General features: G+C 42.3%; 1 protein-coding gene across 1 annotated transcript in view; it reads right to left on the bottom strand.

Moving 5' to 3' along the window:
* The window catches only part of LOC117454732 (uncharacterized), a 62,010-nt gene that overhangs the window by 35,193 nt on the left and 2,859 nt on the right, over window positions 1-23,958 (bottom strand). Inside the window, exon 2 of the mRNA XM_034093874.1 lies at window positions 18,661-18,749. Coding sequence (XP_033949765.1) covers window positions 18,661-18,749 — 89 coding nt within the window. The remainder of the gene's footprint in view (window positions 1-18,660; window positions 18,750-23,958) is intronic.

The following is a 23,958-nucleotide window of genomic DNA, read 5'->3' as shown; positions in this document are numbered from 1 at the left end:
AACATGACATGTCCTTCAAAGCATCCTGCATTAACCAATACTGAATGAAGCAAAGAAGAGGAAGTGCAACTTTCCGAATTTTAAAATAACTGACAATACCATGTATACCAAACACAACTAACCCTTTTAGACCCTTGCCAATGATTCCCTTCACATGCAAGAGTTTACACCCTGACTTCAGGGAATTATTTGGGAAAGAAACCAGCGAGTTAATGTATTTTTAATGATGTTTTACTGAAAGGTTGTAAGGATGAGATCATCTCTTTGAAAATGCAAAACCAATATTATATCACAATTACTTTAACTAAAAAAAATTATAAATCTATAGGAAATATATAACCCTGATTGATTTCTCTTATGCCATGTAAATATGGTAGAATTTGAAACAACTGAGGGAAGAAAGCAAACTGAGGAATTATATTTAAAATAGCTAAATCAGGTGCTTGGTTTGTTGCCAGAGGAAGACGTTTTTCAGATGTTGTTGCGTGATTCACATAGAGGGGAAAACGTGTGTCTTAATAACATAAAGGCTATAAAACCTCTCTGGTTCAGTCAAATCTGGTGAACATGTTGCGCTTAAGACAGATTGTTAATGGTACACAGTGCACTGCAGCGAAAAATATGTGTAGCAACAATGCTGTGATCTGATGAGAAAATGGTGACACATCAAATGTGGTAAAGTCAGGTTGGGGCACAGCGTCAGTCTATCATCAGCTGTTGATTGCCAAGATTGACAGAATGGCTGCCATAACTTCATTGACATAGATCCTGTCTAATTAAAAAGTTATCATCTTGAATGATGATACCAATGGAGACGTGATCTAATCACAAATGTATTTCACACACATACATTAAGTCAAAGTCAAGGCAGGCCACGGCAGAGGAAAATACAAATGGTTATCAATTATCAGTCATTAGCTGTTGATTGTCAAGTTTGACTGAATAGTTAAAATAGCTTCATTGACTTCATTCCACGCAGGTAAAAGTACTCCACCCAAAATAATAAAAAGAAACACTATATGAACACGATCGACTTGACACTAGCGGCTCCTGGCTCCGACACAGAGAATTGGATTGGCTTGGTTAAGGTTAAACAAAACAAATGCAACTTTATGTCCTTTTAAATAACGCTAGTATACTGTTGCATGGCCTGAAGCAGTACAATATATTATTAGATCTACAGCTAATACTATTTGCAGTCAGTGAGAGTCAGTGTATCACCAAACTGTTCCAAACCATTACTGTTACAGAAACTTTTTTTTAACTGATTGAGATAAATGTCAATCTGGCAGGATAAAGTTAAAACACTTTTTTTCGGGAGCGACCTAGTATGTTGTATGTGTTCCTTATCAGATTGTTTAAAAAGACACTAAACACTTACCGATTGAGATGATGTTATTGTAATCTAGTGCATGCACATGTTTTGTTGAGACGCAATGACAAAGGAGAATGGAACCTGCCATCAGCCAAGTTTTGGGTGTGATTGTACTGTATGTATCTGGGTGTGACCGTCAAATTCTTCCTTCTATGTGTAAGTTTGGAAAGTATGAAGAGCAAACACAATGACATGGAATCTTAGCTGAGGTTATAGTGCGAGGATTGTGTAACACTGCTGTTTTAGACATACATCGATCTATTGTCTATCACTGTGATTCAGTTATCCGATATCCAATTTACTGTAAAAGTCCTACCGTTTAAAACTTGTTTCATACTGATCAGTACAAACTTCATAGTAAAAGGACAATTTAGTATGAAGATACCTTTCACAGTGAAGGAAACTCAAGCAAGACTGTATGGATCACAAAGTTACTGGTCCTAGCTTCAGTTGACTTAAAATTGTTTATCACAAGCGTAAATTATAGGCTGCCTCGCACATAGCAAAGTTTCGACATCAATACGTTTGTTTTGCTGGAAGGCAAACCGTTGAAGCTGCCAGAAATAATAATTACTTTCTTAAAGTCTGTAATTTATCATTGCAAATACACATTAATTACATAATATAGATACTGTAACTCCTTTACCATTTTTTTAATGTGCGTGAGCATTTTCCTTGTATTGTATTAATGTCTTTCTAGTTTTATTTTGCTTTGAAAGTGTACAATAAAGAAAACACGCACAAATAATGGTTACTTACTTAAGAACATACATATCCTAAACACATAAACATGAGTGTAGAATCTGCCAAACCAATGAGTAAAACATTAAAGAAATATAATATATGAATGGGACTACTTTCTTTCCATGCCGTCTGTCCTGCAGGTCTCAGCTACACAAAGAAGTCAGATCAGTTTTGAGCTTTACCAAAACACTTTTGTTTAGTTAAGCACTGGCGCTCTCGGCTGGATGGAATAAACAGTAAATAGTGTCCTACTTAGGTTGATCTCACACCGTCATATCGACTGCAATGTTTTCATCACACAGAAAGGTGTTGAACAATATGTATTATATTATGACTTTCTGTCACAAACGCCAGTATGGAAATTCAAACAAATAAAATATTTAGTTTCTGCTTTTGCCAGTCTTAGCAAGGTCTCCCTTGAAAAAGAGATTCACAACCTAATGGTACTTCTCAGGTTAAATAGATTAAAAATGTCACAGTAATGTTGAAATTAAACGATCTAGCGATCTAAAACGTGAACAGACTGATTGCACATGCTGTGCTGGATTGTTTTTTGAGGGTATGGTGCCCTCTAGAGTGGAGTTCTACATATAATTCACCTGCAGCCGATTGTACTGTATGTATTTCTGGGTGTAAATCAATTGGGATTAAGGTTATTAAATCTAAAAGTGATCAAATAACAATGGATGAATAAAGCAGTATAATAAAGAGTGTGCCTTTCTTTCCAGGTGTACATTAGAGTTACCACTAAGTGTGTGCTTTGGAGTGTAAGGGGATCATGATTATGTAAGTTAAACCCTGAGGGAGATTCAGCAAACCGTCGAATGTCGTTACAGTTGAAAAGGAGAGTCATGAAGTTATCCAACAGAGGGACATTTTACTCAATGTCCCCCCAAAAAACGATTTCCCCAAGAATATTTATGTTTCAACAAGTATACTGTATGCGTATACATTTTAACGATGATTTGGGGAAGAAACCAGAATGTAAATGTCCTATGTATTCATGTAAGAAAGAGAAGATCACTTACAGCAACTAAATAAATTAAAATAATGCACCATAATTACTTTTACTAACCTTAATAATGAATATAGAGGAATTTCTTATTCCACGCACATTTTATGTGACTTGCCAAATCATGCGCCAGAGGGACTAACACATAAAGTTTCAACTCAATAACATGCCGTTAGCCTCCAAGGCAGCAGAGGACAGGTTTCCAGATGTTGTCGCTTCATTCTCATACAGAGGAGAACGTTTGTCGTAATATCATTAAGGCAAAGTTTAAAATATAATCAATAAAATAAATCTGTTTTACATTCTGTGCTAAAGATACATTTTAATGGTGTAAAGTGCCGAAGAAATAAGCTAAAATACTAAATACCCGATTCAGAATGTATACTAAGGAATTATCCAAATTGTAGCAACAAAAGTATGATAAGATGAGAAAATTACCGGTAGTCCTACATACATTGTGGTAAAGTCAGGGCAGGGCAGAGCTGACATTTTAAAATGGTTATCTGTCTGTCAACAGCTGCTTGACTGAATACTTGACATATTTTCATTGATTATAATTGTAGACCTGTTAAATTAAAGGTATTTTATTCGTGAATGATTATACTTTTATTTTTTATATTTATTATATATATAAATATTTTATAGTGTTTATATCATGGGCTTTGCTAACATGTCTTTAGTGTCTAATAAGAGTAAATAAATACTATAACCAATGTATTTTGAATTTGATATACCAAAACATTCATTACTTAGTTTGTTAATGAAACTTAGATACTTTACTGCGGCATATGCCCAACTTTATTTTCTCAAAAGTGACAAACATTTCTTGCAAGCTAAAACTAATGCTGTGCCTGTTGCTGCAAAACAAATGTATATACTTAAAATTGACAGTTTTTTTGTTATTAGTCAGAATAATTGGTGTATAACTGCCCATAAAGAAACAATGAGACTATTGTAAAAATGACATTTTTAGTTATCGGTGAACTATAGGTTACTTACGTAACCCCAGTCTTAAGAGTTTGTTTTGCTGGAAGGCAAACCGTTGAAGCTGCCAGAAATAATAATTACTTTCTTAAAGTCTGTAATTTATCATTGCAAAGCTCGGAGTTGAATGGGAACACATTAATTACATAATATATATACTGTAACTCCTTTACCATTTTTTTAATGTGCGTGAGCATTTTCCTTGTATTGTATTAATGTCTTTCTAGTTTTATTTTGCTTTGAAAGTGTATAATAAGAAAACACGCACAAATAATGGTTACTTACTTAAGAACATACATATCCTAAACACATAAACACGAGTGTAGAATCTGCCAAACCAATGAGTAAAACATTAAAGAAATATAATATATGAATGGGACTACTTTCTTTCCATGCCGTCTGTCCTGCAGGTCTCAGCTACACAAAGAAGTCAGATCAGTTTTGAGCTTTACCAAAACACTTTTGTTTAGTTAAGCACTGGCGCTCTCGGCTGGATGGAATAAACAGTAAATAGTGTCCTACTTAGGTTGATCTCACACCGTCATATCGACTGCAATGTTTTCATCACACAGAAAGGTGTTGAACAATATGTATTATGTTCACATGACTTTCTGTCACAAACGCCAGTATGGAAATTCAAACAAATAAAATATTTAGTTTCTGCTTTTGCCAGTCTTAGCAAGGTCTCCCTTGAAAAAGAGATTCACAACCTAATGGTACTTCTCAGGTTAAATAGATTAAAAATGTCACAGTAATGTTGAAATTAAACGATCTAGCGATCTAAAACGTGAACAGACTGATTGCACATGCTGTGCTGGATTGTTTTTTGAGGGTATGGTGCCCTCTAGAGTGGAGTTCTACATATAATTCACCTGCAGCCGATTGTACTGTATGTATTTCTGGGTGTAAATCAATTGGGATTAAGATTATTAAATCTAAAAGTGATCAAATAACAATGGATGAATAAAGCAGTATAATAAAGAGTGTGCCTTTCTTTCCAGGTGTACATTAGAGTTACCACCAAGTGTGTGCTTTGGAGTGTAAGGGGATCATGATTATGTAAGTTAAACCATGAGGGAGATTCAGCAAACCGTCGAATGTCGTTACAGTTGAAAAGGAGAGTCATGAAGTTATCCAACAGAGGGACATTTTACTCAATGTCCCCCCAAAAAACGATTTCCCCAAGAATATTTATGTTTCAACAAGTATACTGTATGCGTATACATTTTAACGATGATTTGGGGAAGAAACCAGAATGTAAATGTCCTATGTATTCATGTAAGAAAGAGAAGATCACTTACAGCAACTAAATAAAATTAAAATAATGCACCATAATTACTTTTACTAACCTTAATAATGAATATAGAGGAATTTCTTATTCCACGCACATTTTATGTGACTTGCCAAATCATGCGCCAGAGGGACTAACACATAAAGTTTCAACTCAATAACATGCCGTTAGCCTCCAAGGCAGCAGAGGACAGGTTTCCAGATGTTGTCGCTTCATTCTCATACAGAGGAGAACGTTTGTCGTAATATCATTAAGGCAAAGTTTAAAATATAATCAATAAAATAAATCTGTTTTACATTCTGTGCTAAAGATACATTTTAATGGTGTAAAGTGCCGAAGAAATAAGCTAAAATACTAAATACCCGATTCAGAATGTATACTAAAGGAATTATCCAAATTGTAGCAACAAAAGTATGATAAGATGAGAAAATTACCGGTAGTCCTACATACATTGTGGTAAAGTCAGGGCAGGGCAGAGCTGACATTTTAAAATGGTTATCTGTCTGTCAACAGCTGCTTGACTGAATACTTGACATATTTTCATTGATTATAATTGTAGACCTGTTAAATTAAAGGTATTTTATTCGTGAATGATTATACTTTTATTTTTTATATTTATTATATATATAAATATTTTATAGTGTTTATATCATGGGCTTTGCTAACATGTCTTTAGTGTCTAATAAGAGTAAATAAATACTATAACCAATGTATTTTGAATTTGATATACCAAAACATTCATTACTTAGTTTGTTAATGAAACTTAGATACTTTACTGCGGCATATGCCCAACTTTATTTTCTCAAAAGTGACAAACATTTCTTGCAAGCTAAAACTAATGCTGTGCCTGTTGCTGCAAAACAAATGTATATACTTAAAATTGACAGTTTTTTTGTTATTAGTCAGAATAATTGGTGTATAACTGCCCATAAAGAAACAATGAGACTATTGTAAAATGACATTTTTAGTTATCGGTGAACTATAGGTTACTTACGTAACCCCAGTCTTAAGAGTTTGTTTTGCTGGAAGGCAAACCGTTGAAGCTGCCAGAAATAATAATTACTTTCTTAAAGTCTGTAATTTATCATTGCAAAGCTCGGAGTTGAATGGGAACACATTAATTACATAATATATATACTGTAACTCCTTTACCATTTTTTTAATGTGCGTGAGCATTTTCCTTGTATTGTATTAATGTCTTTCTAGTTTTATTTTGCTTTGAAAGTGTATAATAAAGAAAACACGCACAAATAATGGTTACTTACTTAAGAACATACATATCCTAAACACATAAACACGAGTGTAGAATCTGCCAAACCAATGAGTAAAACATTAAAGAAATATAATATATGAATGGGACTACTTTCTTTCCATGCCGTCTGTCCTGCAGGTCTCAGCTACACAAAGAAGTCAGATCAGTTTTGAGCTTTACCAAAACACTTTTGTTTAGTTAAGCACTGGCGCTCTCGGCTGGATGGAATAAACAGTAAATAGTGTCCTACTTAGGTTGATCTCACACCGTCATATCGACTGCAATGTTTTCATCACACAGAAAGGTGTTGAACAATATGTATTATGTTCACATGACTTTCTGTCACAAACGCCAGTATGGAAATTCAAACAAATAAAATATTTAGTTTCTGCTTTTGCCAGTCTTAGCAAGGTCTCCCTTGAAAAAGAGATTCACAACCTAATGGTACTTCTCAGGTTAAATAGATTAAAAATGTCACAGTAATGTTGAAATTAAACGATCTAGCGATCTAAAACGTGAACAGACTGATTGCACATGCTGTGCTGGATTGTTTTTTGAGGGTATGGTGCCCTCTAGAGTGGAGTTCTACATATAATTCACCTGCAGCCGATTGTACTGTATGTATTTCTGGGTGTAAATCAATTGGGATTAAGGTTATTAAATCTAAAAGTGATCAAATAACAATGGATGAATAAAGCAGTATAATAAAGAGTGTGCCTTTCTTTCCAGGTGTACATTAGAGTTACCACCAAGTGTGTGCTTTGGAGTGTAAGGGGATCATGATTATGTAAGTTAAACCATGAGGGAGATTCAGCAAACCGTCGAATGTCGTTACAGTTGAAAAGGAGAGTCATGAAGTTATCCAACAGAGGGACATTTTACTCAATGTCCCCCCAAAAAACGATTTCCCCAAGAATATTTATGTTTCAACAAGTATACTGTATGCGTATACATTTTAACGATGATTTGGGGAAGAAACCAGAATGTAAATGTCCTATGTATTCATGTAAGAAAGAGAAGATCACTTACAGCAACTAAATAAAATTAAAATAATGCACCATAATTACTTTTACTAACCTTAATAATGAATATAGAGGAATTTCTTATTCCACGCACATTTTATGTGACTTGCCAAATCATGCGCCAGAGGGACTAACACATAAAGTTTCAACTCAATAACATGCCGTTAGCCTCCAAGGCAGCAGAGGACAGGTTTCCAGATGTTGTCGCTTCATTCTCATACAGAGGAGAACGTTTGTCGTAATATCATTAAGGCAAAGTTTAAAATATAATCAATAAAATAAATCTGTTTTACATTCTGTGCTAAAGATACATTTTAATGGTGTAAAGTGCCGAAGAAATAAGCTAAAATACTAAATACCCGATTCAGAATGTATACTAAAGGAATTATCCAAATTGTAGCAACAAAAGTATGATAAGATGAGAAAATTACCGGTAGTCCTACATACATTGTGGTAAAGTCAGGGCAGGGCAGAGCTGACATTTTAAAATGGTTATCTGTCTGTCAACAGCTGCTTGACTGAATACTTGACATATTTTCATTGATTATAATTGTAGACCTGTTAAATTAAAGGTATTTTATTCGTGAATGATTATACTTTTATTTTTTATATTTATTATATATATAAATATTTTATAGTGTTTATATCATGGGCTTTGCTAACATGTCTTTAGTGTCTAATAAGAGTAAATAAATACTATAACCAATGTATTTTGAATTTGATATACCAAAACATTCATTACTTAGTTTGTTAATGAAACTTAGATACTTTACTGCGGCATATGCCCAACTTTATTTTCTCAAAAGTGACAAACATTTCTTGCAAGCTAAAACTAATGCTGTGCCTGTTGCTGCAAAACAAATGTATATACTTAAAATTGACAGTTTTTTTGTTATTAGTCAGAATAATTGGTGTATAACTGCCCATAAAGAAACAATGAGACTATTGTAAAAATGACATTTTTAGTTATCGGTGAACTATAGGTTACTTACGTAACCCCAGTCTTAAGAGTTTGTTTTGCTGGAAGGCAAACCGTTGAAGCTGCCAGAAATAATAATTACTTTCTTAAAGTCTGTAATTTATCATTGCAAAGCTCGGAGTTGAATGGGAACACATTAATTACATAATATATATACTGTAACTCCTTTACCATTTTTTTAATGTGCGTGAGCATTTTCCTTGTATTGTATTAATGTCTTTCTAGTTTTATTTTGCTTTGAAAGTGTATAATAAAGAAAACACGCACAAATAATGGTTACTTACTTAAGAACATACATATCCTAAACACATAAACACGAGTGTAGAATCTGCCAAACCAATGAGTAAAACATTAAAGAAATATAATATATGAATGGGACTACTTTCTTTCCATGCCGTCTGTCCTGCAGGTCTCAGCTACACAAAGAAGTCAGATCAGTTTTGAGCTTTACCAAAACACTTTTGTTTAGTTAAGCACTGGCGCTCTCGGCTGGATGGAATAAACAGTAAATAGTGTCCTACTTAGGTTGATCTCACACCGTCATATCGACTGCAATGTTTTCATCACACAGAAAGGTGTTGAACAATATGTATTATGTTCACATGACTTTCTGTCACAAACGCCAGTATGGAAATTCAAACAAATAAAATATTTAGTTTCTGCTTTTGCCAGTCTTAGCAAGGTCTCCCTTGAAAAAGAGATTCACAACCTAATGGTACTTCTCAGGTTAAATAGATTAAAAATGTCACAGTAATGTTGAAATTAAACGATCTAGCGATCTAAAACGTGAACAGACTGATTGCACATGCTGTGCTGGATTGTTTTTTGAGGGTATGGTGCCCTCTAGAGTGGAGTTCTACATATAATTCACCTGCAGCCGATTGTACTGTATGTATTTCTGGGTGTAAATCAATTGGGATTAAGATTATTAAATCTAAAAGTGATCAAATAACAATGGATGAATAAAGCAGTATAATAAAGAGTGTGCCTTTCTTTCCAGGTGTACATTAGAGTTACCACTAAGTGTGTGCTTTGGAGTGTAAGGGGATCATGATTATGTAAGTTAAACCATGAGGGAGATTCAGCAAACCGTCGAATGTCGTTACAGTTGAAAAGGAGAGTCATGAAGTTATCCAACAGAGGGACATTTTACTCAATGTCCCCCCAAAAAACGATTTCCCCAAGAATATTTATGTTTCAACAAGTATACTGTATGCGTATACATTTTAACGATGATTTGGGGAAGAAACCAGAATGTAAATGTCCTATGTATTCATGTAAGAAAGAGAAGATCACTTACAGCAACTAAATAAAATTAAAATAATGCACCATAATTACTTTTACTAACCTTAATAATGAATATAGAGGAATTTCTTATTCCACGCACATTTTATGTGACTTGCCAAATCATGCGCCAGAGGGACTAACACATAAAGTTTCAACTCAATAACATGCCGTTAGCCTCCAAGGCAGCAGAGGACAGGTTTCCAGATGTTGTCGCTTCATTCTCATACAGAGGAGAACGTTTGTCGTAATATCATTAAGGCAAAGTTTAAAATATAATCAATAAAATAAATCTGTTTTACATTCTGTGCTAAAGATACATTTTAATGGTGTAAAGTGCCGAAGAAATAAGCTAAAATACTAAATACCCGATTCAGAATGTATACTAAAGGAATTATCCAAATTGTAGCAACAAAAGTATGATAAGATGAGAAAATTACCGGTAGTCCTACATACATTGTGGTAAAGTCAGGGCAGGGCAGAGCTGACATTTTAAAATGGTTATCTGTCTGTCAACAGCTGCTTGACTGAATACTTGACATATTTTCATTGATTATAATTGTAGACCTGTTAAATTAAAAGGTATTTTATTCGTGAATGATTATACTTTTATTTTTTATATTTGTTATATATATAAATATTTTATAGTGTTTATATCATGGGCTTTGCTAACATGTCTTTAGTGTCTAATAAGAGTAAATAAATACTATAACCAATGTATTTTGAATTTGATATACCAAAACATTCATTACTTAGTTTGTTAATGAAACTTAGATACTTTACTGCGGCATATGCCCAACTTTATTTTCTCAAAAGTGACAAACATTTCTTGCAAGCTAAAACTAATGCTGTGCCTGTTGCTGCAAAACAAATGTATATACTTAAAATTGACAGTTTTTTTGTTATTAGTCAGAATAATTGGTGTATAACTGCCCATAAAGAAACAATGAGACTATTGTAAAAATGACATTTTTAGTTATTGGTGAACTATAGGTTACTTACGTAACCCCAGTCCTCAGAGTAACATGAAGTGAGATGTCTCACTTTGGGATGCGCCTCATCGCGGAGCAAACAGAAGCATCAATCTCATTACGCCAATCCTGATTGGCTGGTGAACTTGACGTCAGCGTCAGGGGAAATCAACCCCTATAAGTAGCTTGCGCCACAACGCATGCGTCATTCTAAATAAACACCTCTTCTCGCTTCACCATAGCAAGGAGGCCGTCTGGTGAGACATCTCACTTCATGTTACTCTGAGGACTGGGGTTACGTAAGTAACCTATAGCTCTCATTCATAACACTCCGTTCGATGTCTCACTATGGGATATTGTAGCTCCCGTATTGCCAGACAAGCTTATCTCGAAAATCACCGATCAACCAGAATTTAATAGGTAGAGTCCCGACTCAACAAGGTGCCCAGCACTGCTCGGGCCACGCTTGGAGCGGAGACGTCTAGCCTGTAAAAGCAGACAAAAGTAAGCAGCGAGGACCAGCTCGCCGCTGCACAGATGTCTTGGATGGAAACACCCTTGAACAAAGCCCAGGATGTAGCCAGGCCCCGAGTTGAGTGAGCCCGCAGACCCGAAGGTGCTTGCAAATTCTGACTTGTATAGGCCAAAGCAATTGCCTCCACAATTCAGTGGGAGAGCCGTTGCTTAGTAACGTTGCTTGTGAGGTTTAGCCCAGGACACGAAGAGTTGGTCATTAAGACGAAGCTCCTTTGATCTGTCCATATATGTGTGTAAAGCTCGGACTGGACACAACAGATCCTGCTGCTGCTCCCCGGAGGAAACCAGCGGCAGAGGAAATGCCTCAATTGGGGTACACGAACCAACCACCTTTGGTGTAAAGGCAGGGTTGGGTTTCAACAACACTCTCGTTTGCCCTGGGGCAAACTGAGTGCATGAGGGATGTACAGACAGTGCATGAATATCGCTGACCCGCTTGGCTGACAGATGTTTCATGTCAGCTCCTTCCAGGGGTTCAAATGGGGTCATTTTGAGCCCATTTAAAACCACTGCCAGGTCCCATAAGGGCACCAGCGACCTGGAGACAGGGAGGAGCCTGCGAGCTCCCTTCATAAAACGGCAAACCAAAGGATGTTGGCTAGCCGTCTTACCCTCAAAGCTCACATGGCATGCAGCAATAGCAGCCAGGTACACCTTGATCGTGGAGAAAGCTCTGTGTTTATCGATCAAGTCCTGTAGGAATGATAAAATCACCCCGACAGGACATTGAAAGGAGATGTGACCTTCTTGAAGGCACCACTCCTCAAACACTCTCCACTTACAGTCGTAAAGAGACCTGGTGGAGGACGCTCTCGCACTCTGAATAGTGTTCATCACCTTCTGAGGGAGTCCCACTGTATTCAGATTGTACCACTCACGGGTCAGGCCCATAGTGCCCCGCGCTCTGGGCGTGGGTGAAGGATCGCCCCCCCCGCCTGAGACAATCTGTCCCTGCGTGGTGGGGGCTGCCATGGCTGCCTGCACAACAGCTGATATATCTCCGCCAGCTCGTACGTTGCGGGCTAGGGCGGAAACATCAGAGTAAGTGTGTGGCGTTGCTCCTTCACTCTGGCCAGAGTTGGGGGTAACAGAGCCAGGGGTGGGCCTAACAGTGCGTTTAAATCGTGCATTAAAGAGAACAGCTGTCATTGAGCATTTTTTCTTTATGAGAACCGATTTAACGCGGCTCCGCCGTAACGCACCCACAGCGGACTCTCGATCCTTGGATGTGAGTCCAGTCTGCATAGAGTGGTGCGCCTCTGTACAGTAGTACTGTCCCGAGGTGCATCACTCCCGGTACCTGTGTCGTTCTCAGAGAGAGGAGACGTCTGCCGCTCAAAGGGATCAGTTTGTGTGCCAGTGTGTGTGACTGGAGACAACGCAACCTCCCTTGGCGGTTCATACACGATATCGTGTTGTCTGTCCTCACGAGGACATGGTGTCCTCTGAGAGAAGGCAGGAAGCGTTTTAGGGTGGGGAACACCGCTAAAAGCTCTGGGTAATTTACGTGCGCCCGCTGGAGGTCTCTGCTCTAGAGCAGTGGTTCCCAAACGGTGTGCCGCGGCACACTGGTGTGCCGTGAGGCAAGTCCGGGTGTGCCGTGGGATTTTGTGAGAACCATACGTTATTATTGCAATATACAACTACACAAAAATAATTATTTTTTAATTTACTATATCAGTACTTTGTAGGTTTATATGTACGTAATCTGCGCGATTTGCGCGTCCACATCTCCACGTGCAGTGCTGCATAAACATGGCTGAGTCAGTGATAACTCTCGAGGGGTGGAGGTATGCCCATTATTTTGAGTTCATCCGAAGAATAGACAGGAATGTGACGGTGAGGTGCAAACTGTGTCCAGGCCAGAAGCTGTTATCCACTGCTATAAACACCACGTCAAACCTCAACAAGCACCTGCAAAGAACACATGCTAAGGTGGAGCTACCGCACACGCTATTTGTTGTATGTTTATATCACAGTCTGTTCTTCTTCTCTGTCTTCCGATTGTTGCCTGTTTTGAATGACGAATAGACACTACCGCCACCTGCTGGTAAGGAGAGTTATTGCCACCCACGCATGCGCAGTTCGTACGTGCTCGGTCTGAAGTCTTTGCGGTTGTCTGGTTCCAGTGTTAACACATGGCCAACACGCAGAGAGAAACACGCCGACGCAACAGAGGTGAGCAGAGATAGACCTGCGCAAAATATACAGGTGACCACCTTCCGTGAAAGGACAGCACCCGTAGGCGCGTCCCGCACTAGAAAAGTCGGGTGTAGTGCCACCAGGGTTGGGTTGTAACGGAATACATGTAACGGCGTTACCTAATCAGAATACAAAAATCAAGTAACTGTATTCAGCTCGCGTTACATTTGAAAAACGAGTAATCTCCACAGTGGCAAAGCCCCGGGGGTGGATGAGATCCGCCCGGAAATGCTGAAGGCTCTGGGTGTTGAGGGACTGTCATGGTTGACACGTCTCATCAACGTTGCGTGGAAGTCGGAAACAGTACCGAAGGAGTGGCAGGACCGGGGTGGTGGTCCCCCTTTTCAAAAAGGGGGATCAGAGGGCTGTGTGCCAATTACAGAGGCATCACACTACTCAGCCTCCCCGGGAAAGTTTACTCCAAGGTACTCGAAAGGAGGGTTCAGGCCGATTGTCGAACCTCAGATTGAGGAGGAACAATGCGGATTCCGTCCTGGTCGTGGAACGACGGATCAGCTTTTTACTCTCGCAAGGATCCTGGAGGGGGCCTGGGAGTACGCTTATCCGGTTCTACATGTGTTTGTAGACTTGGAGAAGGCGTACTGACCGGGTTCCCAGGGAGTTACTGTGGGATGGTGCTGCGGGAGTATGGGGTGAGGGGGTCTCTACTCAGGGCCATCCAATCTCTGTACTCCCAAAGCGAGAGCTGTGTCCGGGTCCCTCGGCAGTAAGTCGGACCCATTTCCGGTGAGGGTTGGCCTCCGCCAGGGCTGCGCTTTGTACCACCATCCTGTTTGTAATATACATGGATCGGATTTCTCGTAGTCGTGGGGGGGGGGGGGGGTCTGCAGTTCGGTGGACTAAGGATTGCACCACTGCTTTTTGCAGATGATGTGGTTCTGATGGCTTCATCGGTCTGCGACCTTCAGCACTCACTGGATCGGTTCGCAACCGAGTGTGAAGCGGCTGGGATGAGGATCAGCACCTCCAAATCTGAGGCCATGGTTCTCAGCAGGAACCCGATGGACTGTCTACTCCAAGTAGGGAATGAGTCCTTACCCCAAGTGAAGGAGTTCAAGTATCTCGGGGTCTCTGTTTCTCGAGTGAGGGATCATGGAGCGTGAGATGGGCCGGAGAATCGAGGAGCAGCGGGGAGCGGTATTGCAGTCGCTTTACCGCACCGTTTGTGACGAAAAGGGAGCTGAGCCGGAAGGCAAAGCTCTCTGTCTACCGGGCCATTTTCGTTCCTACCCTCACCTCTGGTCATGAAGGATGGGTTCATGACCGAAAGAACGAGATCGCGGATACAAGCGGCCGAGATGGGTTTCCTCCGCGGGTGGCTGGTGTCTCCCTTAGAGATAAGGTGAGAAGTTCGGTCATCAGGGAGGGACTCGGAGTTGAGCCGCTCCTTCCTTCGCGTCGAAAGAAGCCAGTTGAGGTGGTTCGGGCACCTAGTTAGGATGCCACCTGGGCGCCTCCCTAGGGAGGTTGTTCCCAGACCACGTCCAGGCTGGGAAGAGACCAAGGGGTAGACCTAGGACCAGGTGGAGGGATTATATCTCTTCGCTGGCCTGGGAGCGCCTTGGGATCCCCCAGTCAGAGCTGGTTTGATGTCGCCAGGGAAAGAAAGTTTGGGGCTCTCTGCTGGAACTGCTACCCCCGCGACCCGACCACGGATAAGCGGGAGAAGATGGATGGATGGTAATCTGATTACAGTTACTTTCATAAACCTGAAGTGAATACATTTTTGGATTACTTATTGGAATTATTGGTGGAAAGATTTCCTCACAAATTTAATATTCATTACTAAAGGTACAGCCGAATCATCACAGTGCACAAAACCTATTACCGCCACAAGATGGGCCAAAAAGCGGGTCCGCTCGCTCAGTGAAAACAATAACAACGAAACATGGAGGAACACAAGTCTGCGTTTTAAATCGCGTTGTGTGTGTGTGGTTTAAAAACACATCAGCCTGCGGTCGCTCTTTAGCCTATACTAATGATTATTTCTGAAGGTAAACACAGTGAAGGCGGTGCGTGAAAGGCGGTGCGTGAAAGGCGGTGCTTGAAAGGCACTGCGAGCTTGTCTTCTCAGAGGCTGAGTTAACCCTCCTGCTTGCCTCCTGGTTGCTGCAGAGATTTCATGAAGTGAAGGAGGTTTTCCTTCTATAAAACAGCTGTGGGCAGCAAATACTGTGAGTGTCACGGACATGAATACATAGATCAAGGCAGACTGGTGCACAGAGTCTCCTGCTTTGCCGATCCGGTGCTAAAACAAATATAGCTCTACACCCCTGCCCTGGTCGAAATGTCCTTAAAATGAAGTCCGAGTTCGACATTTTAATTAATGTCCTGCCAACACTGGCAGGATAGAAGGCGACACGCTCGTTCTAAGCCGTGTCCCTCACTCCTCACATCCCAAGCTGCATCCCCAAAAAGTGTATTATGTTGTTACACATCGTTTCAGATGTTATGTTTCAGTTGTGCTCTTGATAAGCCATTAAAACACGTTCAGTTTCCTTTTGCTTTTTGTGTCTCCTGTTCACCAAAACATACCCATCTGTGATGGAAAATGAAAGTAATCCAAAAGTAATCTAAAAGTAATCTGATTACGTTACACGTAACTGTAACTGTATTCGGATTACTTTCAGAGCCATGTAATCAGTAACTGATTACATTTACAAAGTAACCCTCCCAACCCTGAGTGCCACTACGCATTACATAGTAACCAATACTCTCCGCACGCCGTGGCGCGCGGGGTTTAGTTTTATTATGAGACCCATGTTGAGCGGGTGCTTTACGAGGACATTTGTCTGCGTAATCTGACTCTGCTCGGCGGGCATTATAGATAAAACCCTTCTTTCTAGGAGAGAGAGGGCCTCTCTCTCCAGAATATGGGTTGACTCTCTCTGGGCTTGTGAAAACAGATAAAGTATAATTGTTTTGAGAAGCCCAGGCAGATGTCGTGAGTATCTCCTGCTGTATGCTCCTTAGAGCCAGCTGAGATGTCACGCTTACGGCTCCAGCCGGCACTGAGCATGCGCGTGACGGTGGTGCCTTCACAGCTTCCAGCCGGCACTGCGCCTTGCGCGTGTCGGTGGTGCCTTCACAGCTCCAGCCGGCACTGCGCCTGCGGCGTGTCGGTGGTGCCTTCACAGCTCCAGCCGGCACTGCGCCTGCGCGTGTCGGTGGTGCCTTCACAGCTCCAGCCGGCACTGCGCCTGCGCGTGTCGGTGGTGCCTTCACAGCTCCAGCCGCACTGGCAGCTGCGCCTGCGCGTGTCGGTGGTGCCTTCACAGCTCCAGCCGGCACTGCGCCTGCCGCGTGTCGGTGGTGCCTTCACAGCTCCAGCCGGCACTGCGCCTGCGCGTGTCGGTGGTGCCTTCACAGCTCCAGCCGGCACTCCGCCTGCGCGTGTCGGTGGTGCCTTCACAGCTCCAGCCGGCACTGCGCCTGCGCGTGTCGGTGGTGCCTTCACAGCTCCAGCCGGCACTGCGCCTGCGCGTGTCGGTGGTGCCTTCACAGCTCCAGCCGGCACTGCGCCTGCGCGTGTCGGTGGTGCCTTCACCGCTCCAGCCGGCACTGCGCCTGCGCGTGTCGGTGGTGCCTTCACAGCTCCAGCCGGCACTCCGCCTGCGCGTGTCGGTGTGCCTTCACAGCTCCAGCCGGCACTGCGCCTGCGCGTGTCGGTGGTGCCTTCACAGCTCCAGCCGGCACTGCGCCTGCGCGTGTCGGTGGTGCCTTTACAGCTCCAGCCGGCACAGCGCATGCGTGTGACGGTGGAGCCCTTACGGACCCAGCCGGCACTGCACATGCGCGTGACGGTGGCGTCCTTAAAGCCCCAGCCGGCACTGCGCGTGCGCGTGGCGGTGGTGCCTTCACAGACCCGTCAATAATCCGCCGTTTGAGAGATGCCGTAGCTGCTCTCAAAAGGGGAAGAATTGGCGGGCTGTTTATTGGTTTTATTGATTTTATTGATTTTCTTTTCATTTTTTTGAGCTGCGCCCTCGACCTGAAGCCTGGATGCGTCAGCGGCAAATGTTTTATGACAGAGGAATCAATCAGCATGTGACATGTGTTTGTGCGGACTTGAGGATGGTGTTTAGGCATCTCTCGAGGCGGCGGGAACACATTCACGGAGGGGAGAAGGAGGGACTGTCACGCCGCTGGCTTCTTCTTCCTCGACTGCTGGCCGAAATTCTGGGTTGGCTGAGCCTGAGCTGCAGCCGGAACCAGCCAACTTGCCCTTGTCTACAGCCTAGCTTGAAAAAAATCGGACCTACCTTACTTTCTCGTAGAGAAGGGCGAGGTCGATTTTTTTCCAAGTACTAACGGCGTTAGTACTACCGTCTTCCTGCGAAGCAGAAGGAGTAGCCGGCTAGCGCCCGTCGACCGAAATGGTATTTTGGGTTCAGTCTGTGGACAGTGAAGCTTACCCGGCTACTGTGAGATGTGCTCTGAAGCGAGAAGAGGTGTTTGAATGACGCATGCGTTGTGGCGCAAGCTACTTATAGGGGGTGATTTCCCCTGACGCTGACGTCAAGATCACCAGCCAATCAGGATTGGCGTAATGAGATTGATGCTTCCGTTTGCTCCGCGATGAGGCGCATCCCATAGTGAGACATCGAACGGAGTGAATGAGAACGAATGAGAACTTCAATGTTTACTGTACCTAACATCCCAGGAATTTGAGTGACTGTGAAACCTAAAAGGCAATCTTGTTAAACAAAAAGGTTTATTACTCATGTCAGGTCCCAACAAACCTTGCTGATGCCATTTCAAATGTATTGCCTTGTTGGGCATTTGGCTTGAACACTTTTAGACTAACACACAAAGACCACACCTATACACACATACAACAGACCCCCCCTTGACATAATTCTGTCAAAAATGTTTCCTGTTGTTCTGCATTGTTTAAAGTACTAGAACACATATTGGTGATGGATAATGGTGATTATCAACAAAAATACCTGTGAACAATGTACACAAGGAACGCAGTGGACTGACCTTTGACCTGGGTGCGGTGCCGGTAGAGAGAAGACCTCTTGTTGTCTGAGGTGATGTTGTCAGACGTTGCTTCTCCATCCTCAACAGCACTGAGAGATACACAGTTAAACATTTGAAATTAGTACATTCTATAACTGAAACCCACTTGAAATTATTACAGCTAATATGGCCTTTTATAATTTTTCAAATAGCAGAAAGAATATGTAATGTAAGCTTTTTAAGTAACGTTTTGTCCAACATCTGACATTTTCTTATTCTTTTTTTTATTACAGTATATGAACATTGGGAGACCTCTTTTGTAAAATGACTGCAGTGATGTAGTATAGTGAGGACTACATACAGTCATCCTGTCTGACCAGCATAACCAGTGGCTTAAAAAGACAGTCAAATATGCTGCCTAGAGCAGTGAATCATTGCATAGGGAATGATGAATAGAAACTGACTACGCAGAGAGGGAGTTTACATTTCAGCCTTGCTTGGTGAGTATGACTTGTATAAAAAACAACATTCATTGGGTTAAAATGAATTATTTAGTTATTTAATTGGGATAATTTCCATGTGCTCTATTCTGAAACATGTTTTTTAGTTGTATTCTTTACTGACTCTTGGGGAGGTCAGTGAGGTGGCAGGGGCTTCAGAGTAAACAGAGAGGCTCCATCAATAATCACGAGCCCTCATCACATCAAACAAATCCTACAAAGGTCGCTTTATGCACAAAGGCAGTCCTCCTTTGTACAACTGGATGCAACAGGAAGTCAAATTACCAGCAAACATTAGTAGCGGTGACACATTTAATAACCCACTGGGACATAAAATCTCATGCGTTTTTACCAGTGAGAATGAGCAAGGCCTAAGACCCCATTTACACGGGAACGCAAACGAAACAAACTCGATATAAAAAAAGTCTTCCGTTCCCACGGATATGGCTCAATAAACATGGACGTACACACGGAGCCGTTTGGCCCCCCAGAGCGTTCCGTCTGCAGATCTATCCACCTTGGGAACCGTTATCGTTTTAGGGGTCCGTTTCTGCGGTTCTGTTACGGCCTCTTGTGAACGAACTGGCTTTACGAAGAGAAAAGTAGCGGATACAACCCGTTTAGTTCCTGTGTAAACAGCACATAAAGCAGCTCCAACAGTTCAGTATTGACTCTCTATGACAGGCTCACATGGACACAAATACATGCAACAAGACAAACACGTCACACACATGTTGTGTTTAAACAGCTACAAAATGGTGTGTATTTGTTTCTTTCACACACAAAAGCAGGCCGCCAATCAGGCAGGTATTGCGAGTATGAGGCAAATAAGCCATTTAGGAGTCAGGACAGATATCCAGTGATACAAACATGTGTCTTATCTTTGACCCAAGGTGTTTACATGTCAACTCAAGGGAACTATTTGAACTTCAACACCAAGACATGCTATTGTGAAAAATATAATCCTGATATGGACGAAGTTCAACAGGATGTTCTGTGCCTGTGCAGTATTGTGTGGGAATGCTTGTTTGCATAAAAACCAGAATGATATAGAGAGAGGGAACTAAGGTGAGGCCTCCAGCAGTGAACCAAAAACATTTGCATTTATATCATCAAACTGGCACACACTTGCTACAGCCAAGCCACGTATATTTTCTGTATGCACATAGGCAACAACCCGCGATAATTAATTGTGGTAATTATTGTGTTTCAATTGGACGATTATTTTTAGAATTATTTAGCGTGATATGCAGATACACATATTTGTCTTCCATATTGGACAAACAAACATATTCAATTTTAAATATGTATCTGGAGCAAGCAGCTCCAGATAGCATCATCACTGGAACAGCTAGTCTGGCTCAGTCTAAAGGTGACAAAACCTGGTGCAAACTTGTTATCTCCAGCCAGGCCACATGTTTCCACTGTTTCCAGTCTGTGTGCTAAGCTAAGCAAACCCACCTGCTAGCTTTAGCATCACATTTTCTGAGCAGACAAAACAGGCATCGTCAAATAACTCTTGGCACAAATATAAACCCTGTTAGAAGCAAAAATTACATCTAGAAAGGCAAGTTTACTTTTTTTTTAAAATTACATTACATTGCATTTAGCTGACGCTTTTATCCAAAGTAACTTACAATAAGTGCATTCGACCAAGAAGATACAAACTTGAAGAAAACTGAATCATATACTGTAAGTACATCAGGTTTCATAGAGCCAAAACATTTCAAGTGCTACTCAAATGGCTTTAGATAAGCCAGTCCTTTATTAGTATACAAGTGCTTTGTTAGTAATTGTATTGCTCGAAGAAGAGTCGAAAGAGATTAGTTTCCAGTCTGCACCGGAAGATGTGTAGGCTATCTGCTGTCCTGATGTCAATGGGGAGCTCATTCCACCATTTTGGAGCCAGGATAGCAAACCGACGTGTTTATGCTGATGGAAACTTGGGTCCCCTTTGCAGTGCGGGTGCAGCGAACCGTTTGGCTGATGCCGAGCAGAGTGCACATGCTGGGGTGTATGGTTTAACCATGTCCTGGATCTAGGAAGGGCCAGATCCATTCGCAGCATGGTACGCAAGTACCAGTGTCTTGAAGTGGATTCTAGCAGTTACTGGAAGCCAGTGGAGGGAGCGGAGGAGTGGTGTGGTGTGGGAAAATGTAGGAAGGTTGAAGACCAGACGAGCCGCTGCATTCTGGATGAGCTACAGAGGTCGGATGGCACATGCAGGTAGACCAGCCAGGAGGGAGTTGCAGTAGTCTAGGCGTGAGAGGAGGAGAGCCTGGACCAGAAGTTGCGTCGCTTTCTGGGTCAGGAGGGGACGTATCCTCCTGATGTTGTAAAGCGTGTATCTGCAGCAGCGGGTTGTTGCAGCGATGTTTGCAGTGAAGGACAGGTTGTTATCTAGGGTCACACCCAGATTCCTTGCAGTCTGAGTCGGGGAAACAACAGAGGTGCCGATGTTGATTGTTAGGTCAAGGGTGGGACACTCTTTTCCCGGAAGAAAAAGCAGTTCAGTCTTGTCAAGGTTGAGCTTGAGGTGGTGAGCAGACATCCACTGAGAGATGTCTGTTAGACAAGCAGAGATGCGTGCGACGACCTGGGTCTCTGAACGTGGACAAGACAGAATTAATTGGGTGTCGTCAGCGTAGCAGTGGTATGAAAAACCATAAGGGCTAATGACTGATCCCAGCGAGTTTGTGTACAGAGAGAAGAGAAGGGGACCAAGGACAAAACCCTGAGGGACCCCTGTAGTTAATTGACATGGGTCGGACTCTGACCCTCTCCAAGTTACCCTCTAGGTGCGGTCTTTGAGGTATGAGGTGAGGAGGGAAAGTGCAGAGCCTGAAACTCCAAGTTCTTGGAGAGTGTGAAGGAGGATCTGATGGTTCACTGTGTCGAATGGAGCAGACAGGTCCAAAAGGATGATGACAGAGGAGAGGGAGGCTGCTTTAGTCGTGTGCAGTTCCTCAGTGACAGCAAGGAGGGCAGTTTCTGTTGAGTGACCTGCCTTGAAACCAGACTGGTGCGGATCCAGAAGGTTGTTCTGGTGGAGATAGCAGGAGAGTTGTCTAAAGACAGCGCGTTCAAGTGTTTTAGACAGGAACGTGAGGAGAGAGACAGGCCTGTAGTTTATAACATCGGACGGGTTGAGAGTGGGTTTCTTTAGGAGAGGGTTTACTCTTGCCTCCTTGAGACTGTTTGGAAAGTGACCAGAAGTTAGAGAAGTGTTGATGAGATGGGTGAGAAATGGTAGAATATCAGGAGCAATAGTCTGAAGGAGGTTTGAGGGGATAGGATCCAGAGGACAGGTGGTAGGGCGGGCAGAGGTAATGAGGGTAAGAACCTCACTTGGAGAGAGAGGGGAAAGGGAGGTTAGTGTGTGGGTGAATGGTGGGACTGGCGACCCAGTGGTGACTAATGGTGAGTTGGAAAAAGAAGAGCGAATATCATCAACTTTTTTTCAAAGTAGTTAACAAAGTCGCTTGAAAGGGAGGAGGGGGGAGGGGCTCTGGGGGGGTCGAGAAGATGGAAAATTGTTGTTTGGGATTGGAATAGGAAGAATGGATCTTATCTTGAAAGAAAGTGCTTTTTGCCTGAGAGATTGAAGATGAGAAAGAGGAGAGGAGAGATTGATAGGTTAGGAGGTTGTCAGGGTGTTTGGATTTCCACCATTTCCGCTCAGCTGCCCGAAGGATGGTTCTATTAGCACGCAGTGCGTCATTTAGCCAGGGAGCAGGAGGGGACTGATGAGCCTGCCGAGATGTGAGAGGACAGAGAGAGTCCAGAGAGGAGGAGAGAGTAGAGAGGAGAGTTTCTGCAGCAGAGTTTGGAGGAAGGAGTTGGAACGAGTCAGAGGAAGGGAGGGCTAAGAGCACCGATGAGGCAAAGGTAGAGGGGGAGAGGGAACGAAGGTTACGGATGACAGGTGCAGGATGAGATTAGTTTGTTATGTTTGGAAAGGGGTAGAGAGAATGAAATGAAGAAGTGATCGGATGTGTGGAGCGGGTTTACAGAGAGGTTAGAAGTAGTGCAGTTCCTTGAGAATATGAGATCAAGGACATTGCCAGCTTTATGAGTTGGTGGGGACGGAGACAGTGAGAAAGCAAAGGCGGTCAGTTTCAGGGCCAGTTTCAGGGATGTGTGAGAGGAGATGATCTAATTCCTCCAAGAAGTCCCCCAAGGCGCCTGGTGGACAGTAGAGAACAACAATGGTTAATTGTATAGGATGGGTTACAGTAACGGCATGGAATTCAAAGGTGGAAGGAGTGAAGTTAGGTAGTTGATAGAAGGAAAAGCTCCATTTGTGAGAGAGCAGGAGACCAGTGCCACCTCCTCTGCCAGTGAGTCTAGGTGTATGGGTGAAGGCTGTGTTCTGGAGAGAGCTGCTGGTGTGACTGTGTTGGATGGGGTAATCCAGGTCTCAGAGAGCAAGGAAATCCAGAGACTGCAGGGAAGCGTAGAGAGAAATGAAGTCAGCCTTAGGAACAGCTGACTGGCAGTTCCACAGGCCACCTGTAACTATGATCTCAGTTCTAAAGAACTTATAAGAAATCGGACAAGCAGAAATGTCCTCGCCAAATATATCGCCCACTGTTAACTTTTTGCAGATATATTGGTATCAGTCAGTAACAAGATACCCCAATGGCAGCAATGACAGTAGAGACATTTCAAAATGTTACTAGAAACCATTTTGTAATGAGATTACACTTGCCGCAACGCCACATTGGGCCAAAGGTTGGGGGGATGGGGGTTCCTCAGCCCTGTTTCTGTTGCCGTCATTAGGTCCACACCCATATTCAAACTCAGGTTCATCTAAACT

The sequence above is a fragment of the Pseudochaenichthys georgianus genome, chromosome 11 (genome assembly GCF_902827115.2).
Source record: "Pseudochaenichthys georgianus chromosome 11, fPseGeo1.2, whole genome shotgun sequence".
NCBI lineage: Eukaryota > Metazoa > Chordata > Actinopteri > Perciformes > Channichthyidae > Pseudochaenichthys > Pseudochaenichthys georgianus.
This window is presented reverse-complemented; position numbering and strand designations above follow the sequence as displayed.